The sequence below is a fragment of the Limulus polyphemus genome, unplaced genomic scaffold (assembly GCF_000517525.1).
Source record: "Limulus polyphemus unplaced genomic scaffold, Limulus_polyphemus-2.1.2 Scaffold2037, whole genome shotgun sequence".
Classification (NCBI taxonomy): Eukaryota; Metazoa; Arthropoda; class Merostomata; order Xiphosura; family Limulidae; genus Limulus; species Limulus polyphemus.
Window position 1 is genome coordinate 208,228 of NW_013667647.1, and position 8,687 is coordinate 216,914.

General features: G+C 37.2%; 1 protein-coding gene across 1 annotated transcript in view; it reads left to right on the plus strand.

Annotated features, from left to right (window-relative positions):
- The window catches only part of LOC106465748 (G-protein coupled receptor GRL101-like), a gene marked incomplete at its 5' end in the record, with an annotated part of 84,251 nt that overhangs the window by 66,315 nt on the left and 9,249 nt on the right, over window positions 1-8,687 (plus strand). The window contains 4 exons of the mRNA XM_022393672.1: window positions 1,475-1,546; window positions 3,481-3,552; window positions 6,736-6,934; window positions 7,691-8,347. Coding sequence (XP_022249380.1) covers window positions 1,475-1,546; window positions 3,481-3,552; window positions 6,736-6,934; window positions 7,691-8,347 — 1,000 coding nt within the window. The remainder of the gene's footprint in view (window positions 1-1,474; window positions 1,547-3,480; window positions 3,553-6,735; window positions 6,935-7,690; window positions 8,348-8,687) is intronic.

An 8,687-nucleotide genomic window follows, 5' to 3' on the forward strand; every position in this document is an offset into this window, starting at 1 on the left:
TGTATAGCTTTGTGCATAATTAAAAACAAACAAACAAACCAAACAACAAAAACAAACCTTCTTCCCTTCTTGTTTAATATTCATTTTAGCCTAAAGTAGCTTTGGATGGAAGTACACCATAGGTTCTCAACCTTTTACCTTCCCAGTTCATGACCTAAGAGGCTAGACTAAATTTTTGTAGAACTTTTTAAAGCCAATTCATAGACCTCAGTTTTTAGCCCAATTGGCTTCATAAAGCCAGAGACAAGACTATATATGACACACACATATACATATATAAAGTACTGTATTACCGAATCTCTTTATGGACCTCCGGTTTAAAATTATTTTTCTCTACGATCATGTCTCAAGTGCTGCAAAACGAACTTAAAACAGATTCTATGTATGTGCACGAAATAACAGCTTCAGCTGAATATTTGAATGGTTTGTGAAACCGGAATTAAGGCTTAAGGAAAAAAGAGTGAAAAAACAAAAAAAAGCTTATGAAAAATGATTGTGTCGATACCACACGTTATTTTATGGTGTTTATTTACATTTCCGAAGGCCTGCAATTAATTAAAAACACAGTAGATTATACACAAATGACGTGCCTGTTATAGCTGCTAGTGACGTTTCAATGACTTGGATATTTTACCAGTATAGTGAATTATCGCAAAGATGAATTATTTCTTTGATAGTGATTCATCATGATTTACTTGGTTATTTTCCTGATAAATGATTTTTTAGTAACTTGTTTATATTCCAATAATAACTTGTCAATCACTTGGTTATATTCCGGTGATAACTTGTCAATAACTAGTTATTTTTTGATATTATGTTGTTGGAAACTTGGTTATGATTTGATATTAAATTGTCAGTAAATTGTTTTTATTCCGATAATAACTTGTCAATAACGTGGTTATATTCCGGTGATAACTTTTCAATAACTGGTTATGTTTTGATATTAAATTGTCGGTAACTTGGTTATGATTTGATATTAAATTGTCAGTAAATTGTTTATATTCCGATAATAACTTGTCAATAACGTGGTTATATTCCGATGATAACTTGTCAATAACGTGGTTATGTTTTGATATTAAATTGTCAATAACTTCGTTATGATTTGATATTAAATTGTCAGTAACTTGGTTATATTCCGACTATAAATTGTTTACATCCCGATAATAACTTGTCAATAACGTGATTATATTCCGACGATAACTTGTCAGTAACATGGTTATATTCCGATGATAACTTGTCAATAACGTGGTTATGTTTTGATATTAAATTGTCAGTAACTTGTTTATATTCCGACTATAAATTGTTTACATCCCGATAATAACTTGTCAATAACGTGGTTATTTTCCGATGATAACTTGTCAATAATTTGGTTATGTTTTGATATTAAATTGTCAGTAACTTAGTTATACTCCTGATAGTGACTTGTCAATAACTTGGATATTTTCCAACAATAATTTGGTTATTTTCCTGATAGTGACTTGTCACACAACTACCTGGTGAAAATAATTGATGGAACATTTAACGGATTGGACCAGTTATTGTCATTGTAAGTCGATTTCAGTTGTATTAAGATCGTTCTATATGTCCTTCAACCATTCTATCTGTAATCACCTTCTTCCCTCTATTCTATTTGAGAAATCTCTTAAGCCTTTCTTTAATAATTCCAATAAGCCTTTGGGTACTTAATCATAACGTTTCTCGTTGACACCGTCTTTCTTCCGTTCCAGTGAGACTCACACTACACGCTGCTCCAACTATATTTCTTTACGTAGCAAGAATGAAGACGCTACTACAATATTGTAGCAACGTTTCTATAAACAAACAACCATTGCTCATATTTTCGACAGGTAACACAACGTGTATCGCAATATGCAGGAGAGTTTTCATGGCTATAAGGTAGGCTTAGAGATAATTAATGTTAGCGAGAGACGGTCGGTAATCTGGTGAAATCTGAGGCTTGAGTTTTAAAACAAAGGCATTCTCTCGTGTACACAAAAGTATAAGGGTGTGATTTAAAAAAAAAATCACTGTCACATGCCCGTAGAAGTGTAGGAGCTTGATTTTTGAAAGAGATGCACTCTCGCATGCCCAGGCCCGGCATGGCCAGGTGGTTAGGGCGCTCGACTCGCAATCTGAGGGTCACGGGTTCGAATCCCCGTCACACCAAACATGCTCGCCCTTTCAGCCGTGGTGGCGTTATAATGTGACGGTCAATCCCACTATTCGTTGGTAAAAGAGTAGCACAAGAGTTGGCGGTGGGTGGTGATGACTAACTGCCTTCCCTCTAGTCTTACACTGCTAAATTAGGGACGGCTAGCGTAGATAGCCCTCGTGTAGCTTTGCGCGAAATTAAAAAACAAACTCACATGCCCTCGATAATTTAGGGATTTGATTTTTAAAAAACGATACACTTTTGTATACTCGTAGAAACTTGTTTATCGCATCTCGTTAAAACTCAAACACACCAGAGCTATAAAACGGAACAATGTGTTCTAATAGTTTAAATGATTTTGTTCTATAAAATAGATTCTGTTTAATACCAACTTACTTTTATGTTCTTCGGTTTGCAGATCACTTCAACGTGTATATATGTATATATATTGTTCTATTTCATCAATTACTGTTCTCATCCAAGATATCATTCAGAACAAGAAATTATGCTGTCAAAAAAACAAAAAACACTTGTGTTAAAATAATTAATTAAAGACAGAAAATCATAACCCTTTAACCCGATAGCTTTCGAAGATTAGACCTTTCTTTATCGAGAGCATCATGGTCCTCCTTTTAAAAGCGCTGGGATCACGAGGTTTTGTATTTGTGATTTAGAGTAAGAAGTATTAGTAATCCCAATTTGTTTAATGGAGAAATAACTGCCATTCTCGTAGAAAACGTTCTGTTTTCTTACAAAAAAAAAGGTGTTAAATAACAGATGTATATACATCATTGAAAAATATATATTTGTATGTGCAAAAGTACTATTTACTCTATGTCTCTCTCTCTCTCTCTTTCTCTCCTTCTAGAGAGAATTTAGATAGTTGTGCTTGCAGCTATCAAAACAAACACTTATTATACAAACTATAACGTACTTAGACAGTACAACCCCATCCCGCAATGTTTTGTTTTTGTGTTTACGGTAAACCAACCTACAAAAATACACTAAACATTTCTTCGCCATGACCCTCTTTCGATCTCAATTTGTTCTCGAATTTTGGCCGTTTTTCAGAATCCGAATTAGCTAACATCCTAACGAAAGCGGTTCACATTCATTGTGACCTTGGCCTTTGATCTACAAAACAATATCCCTGCCCGTTGGGCTGAAATAACCAGTAGAAAGTTACATTGGTTAATATAGAATAACTGAAGAAGTATAGAACCCAGTAAATGTCCAGTTATTCTGTTTTTGTTGTTTTTTTTATGATGAGAACATAGTTGATTATAAGAGTATTTATAGACAGTAACTTTACTGGTTTCTTGTTTCAGGGATTTGACTCACAACAATATAGTAACAATGGAGAGCCGGGTGTTTGTTGGATTGATTGCACTAAAAAACCTGTAAGTAAGACGTGTTCATCTAACCTAGAATAAGCTTGGGAACTTTCTTTTGATAGCTATGGCCTAGTATCCTGCTTTAAAGCTCTGCATATAAGCTCCGTCAATAAAGCAACATAGGATCTTGGTTCTAAAGCACGACTGAGTAATCTCAAGTAATTAATGTATGCTAAAGTTCTGTTTTACAGCACTATGAATTCTATATTAATACGTGAAATAATAACAGCATGAAAAATGTGTAATAAAAACGTTGTTATTTAACAAATTCTTTTCGCCGAATTTGTTTGGTTTTTTGATAACTTGTAGCGTCATCTATGTCTCACCATTGTCTAGTTCAAATTAACACTTTTCATTAACACACTGTTTAATAATTTGATCGCAACGTTCTAGTTCTAGCTGTTACAGATTCGTCACTTCATTTGCGAAACGTGAAGATAAAGCAGTTGCCAAATATTGACTAGGTACTACTATAATCTTGAACCAGATATTTACCAAATATATAGGTTCAATATTCAACATCTGGATGCATCATTTGGATTCAGTTCAAATTCGTGCTGATCTGGCGTGGCCTGGTGGTTAGGGCACTCGACTCGCAATCTGTGGGTCGCGGGGTCGAATCCAACCACCGAACATGCTTGCCTCTTCCAAGCGTGAGGGCGCTATAATGTTATGGTTAATTCCATTATTCGTTGGTAAAAGAGTAGCCCTAGAGTTGGCGGTGGGTGGTGATGACTAGCTGCTTTCCCTCTAGTCTTACACTGCCAAAATAGGAACGGCTAGCGCAGATAGCCCTCGAGTAATTTTTCGCGAAATGTCTCCAACTGCTGGATGGGTGACTGTTGCCTGGGGCTCATATCGTAACTTCTGTATTAGGTTCTATGACAACTGTTGCTAAGCGGTTCTGTTTTTAAAGAAACGACTCTTTGCTTTCCTCAACTTTTGCGTTGTGTGAAATATTCACTACACATTTACCTATAAATATTTTAAATATCCAATTATTTTAGCATGTTTTTACTTCAAAGCTTGTATTCTGATCACATGATCCCAACACATCATCCTAAAATATCTCGCTGTAAGCCATATTAGAACACAGGTACGAAAAATACTGACGGCGCTATCGAAGTTCTCTCTGGAAATATGAAGTTTTATATATATTCGGTGGATATCCGGTTCAAGATTATAGTACTACAACAAAGTGTTATATATTCGGTGGATCTCCGGTTCAAGATTATAGTACTACAAAGTGTTATATATTCGGTGGATCTCCGGTTCAAGATTATAGTACTACAAAGTGTTATATATTCGGTGGATCTCCGGTTCAAGATTATAGTACTACAACAAAGTGTTATATATTCGGTGGATCTCCGGTTCAAGATTATAGTACTACAACAAAGTGTTATATATTCGGTGGATATCCGGTTCAGTATTGTAGTACTACAACAAAGTGTTGGAAACTGTTCATTTGTCTGTAAGAAACGTAGTCCGGACCTTATTGACTAAAACATCTGACCAAGCTTAATGATCTACGTAGCTGTATTAACTTAACCTGGATTAGTTTCAAGATCCATAGAGCTATGAAAACATGAGCTAATTATACCAAACTTAACTTTAAGTTAGCTTAACAATCCATTTAACTGTTAACGGCCCGGCATGGCCAGGTGGTTAGGGAGCTCGACTCGCAATCTGCAGGTCGCGGGTTCGAATCCCTGTCTCACCAAACATGCTCGCCCTTTCAGCCGTGGGGACGTTATAATGTGCGGTCAATCCCACTATTCGTTGGTAAAAGAGTAGGCCAAGAGTTGGCGGTGGGTGGTGATGACTAGCTGCCTTCCCTCTAGTCTTACACTGCTAAATTAGGGACGGCTAACGCAGATAGCCCTCGTGTAGCTTTGCGCGAAATTCAAAACAAACAAACAAACTAGCTGTTAACGATTTAATTGACTTCCTGATCAATCAGCGGGAATTTTTGTCTTTATTTTCCATGCTTGAAATATTCAATAGATGGCGCTATTTAAATTGTAACGATTATGTATTGTCATAACTGTCATTAATTATAGCTTCGTGGGCAGCAAACGGCTGAGTGGAAACTGTCTCCTTACTACACTTTAATGCCAATGAAACAAAATGTACGTCTATAACAGTTTTTCACAAAGTGGGAGCCGCGGCCCCCTGGTGGGCCGCCAAAAATGGGCCGAAAACAATAAGCCGATAAAAAAATTATGTTGAATTAATTAAATGATACAATATGTTGAAAGGAGATGTTATTGTTTTTTACTACGGCACTGTTTTTCAATCACCATGCTAAAGTTGTAGGTTGGAGGGAGGCCTATTCACATCAAGGAAGCCTCAGATTAAAAAAGTTTGGGAACCACTGGTCTATAATAAACTCTAGACAGTACCACAGAAATATGTTCAGTAAATATTAAGAACGAGGCATTCTAAAACCTGTAACCGGAACCTAGACACGACGTTCAGGACTTAAACTGCCAAAGAAATAGAGGTACTGGAAGCATCTTGGATTTATTGGAGTGACGTTACGGCTGTGGAATCTTTAGAAGTCGTCATGAAAACTAAGAAAATACAAGAGGAAAGCCATGTATATTTGAATAATTATATTACAATAAGATGGCACCACAACTCTGGTGATGAACCAGCAGACAAAATGTTTGTTTTATTTGGGTCAAACACCAGGTTGGATTGGTAATGACTGAATAGTTATCCGAGGGTCCATGGTTCGCGTCTCATTACCACAAATCGCGTTATAAGATTGACGGCCAAATATTACTATTATTTGATTATAGTAGCCAAAGAGTTGGTGGTAGATACTGTTGGCTAGCTGCCTTCCTTCTAGTCTATCAGTTCAAAATTTGGTCCGGCTAGCCCTTCTGTAGCTACGTGTGATTATCTGAAAACAAACAAACTCACCTGATGCTAGTAAAACCAACAGTTGTGGTTACCAACAGTAGTTGTTGAGTAGTTATTCATTAAAAACAGAAAAATACGCCCCCCAGTGGCACAGCGGTATGTCTGCGGACTTACAACGCTAGAATCCGGGTTTCGATACCCGTGGTGGGCAGAGCACAGATAGCCCTTGTGTAGCTTTGTGCATAATTAAAAACAAACAAACAGAAAAATACAATTGTTGCACATTTTCTGTTTGAAGCTAACATGACGTCATCTTTTCAGACGAACTGACGAGTTTCGCTTTTGCTGTCTGGCCTCTCATGTCGACGACTGTTACCCAAAAGCTGACGAATTTTCATCTTGTGAAGATCTAATGTCAAACATCGTGTTGAGAATTTGCATCTGGTTCCTCGGAGTGTTAGCTTTAGCTGGAAATATTGTCGTTATTGTATGGAGATCCATATACAGGCTTAACAATAAGGTAAACCTTCTTATTGTTTGGTGATTCGATTAATTTAATTGTTGTAAATATTGTTTGACAGAGATCAGTTCTCGCTAATATTCCTCACTCGTGTGATAAGGCTTAGCGACACATCTTCAGATCACATTATTTATATAAATGAAGATATCACAATATCACTAGCCATTGACAATGAGCTTACTTTACCACACTCAGTTACTTATAAGTATTTAATTGTTTTCATGGTGTATTTCGAGATTGAAAAGCGGATAAAATAAAATATTATGAATGATTACTTGTAATTGAGTACTAAGGTTAAAACCCACCAAATATAGTTTTCAGCCGCGGCTCATAGAATGGCTCCAAGTTTGTTTGTTTTTTCCAAGTACAAACTTTTAGTTCACAGCTCCATCTCGTGATCGATTTATTTGAAATATGATTACAGCTGCGGCTGTTGGGGATTCCCCTCTTGTTTCTACTAACTTTTATAGACGATTTACTAATGGAGAAACAAGAGGGAATCATCAACAACCGTGCCTGTAATTAGATCTCGAGTTGATCAAAAGATGGAGCTATGAGCTAAAAGTTTTTACTTGAAAAAGAAAATACTCAGAGCCATTCTATGAGCCGCTATGCCGCGGCTAAAAACTATATTTAGTGGATTTTAACCCTTATAGACGATTTACTGATGGAGAAGTCACAAAGGAAATATAATATCGAATCAACTACTTTTTGCATCAAAGTATTAACAAGAATTTATGTTAAAACATTTTGCAGGTTCACTCCTTCCTCATCACTAACTTGGCGATTGGGGATATGCTGATGGGAGTTTACTTACTTGTCATTGCTACTGTGGACGCTTACTATCGTGGTGTTTACTTCATCTACGCCAGCTACTGGAAACACAGTCCACTCTGCCAGTTTGCTGGTTTCCTGTCCACTCTGTCCAGTGAACTTTCTGTTTTGACACTGACTATCATAACCCTGGATCGTTTCGTGTGTATCATCTTTCCATTCCGCCTGAAGAGGTTAAGCATGAAGCAGACGTCCTTGATCATGGGTGCCGTATGGGTTGTGGTTGTTCTTCTGGCCGGAGTCCCTTTACTACAAATTAACTACTTCTCCAACTTCTATGGACGGTCAGGAGTGTGCTTGGCACTACACATCACCCCAGAAAGGTCACATGGCTGGGAATATTCGGTGTCTGTCTTCTTGGCTCTCAACTTTGTCTCCTTCGCTGTCATAGCTCTGGCTTATACCTGGATGTTTGGAGTGGCTAAGAAAACCCAGACAGCTGTCCGCTCCAGGGATTCACGGGCCGATGCCACCATGGCCAGAAGAATGACCGTTATAGTTGCCACGGACTTTTGCTGTTGGATGCCGATCATTCTGTTGGGTGTGGCATCACTTGGTGGAGCTACCATACCTCCACAGGTAGGAACGTGGGGTAGGGAAAACATAAACTGATGTCATCAAAATAGGTAACAAACTGATGGGTGAAATCAATGCCAAAATAATTATGAGATGAATTTGGTAGATTAGCATGTAGTTATATGTCTGGGTTAGTGGGTAGGTATGAGGTCATGACGTAAACATATTAGTATGTTAGTAAATGACTGGATATGTTGGTTAGTGGGTAGGTGTTAGATCATCACGGTAAACATGTTAGTATGTTAGTAAATGACTAGATATGTTGGTTAGTGGGTAGGTATTAGATCATCACGGTAAACATATTAGTATGTTAGTAAATGACTAGATATGTTGGTTAGTGGGT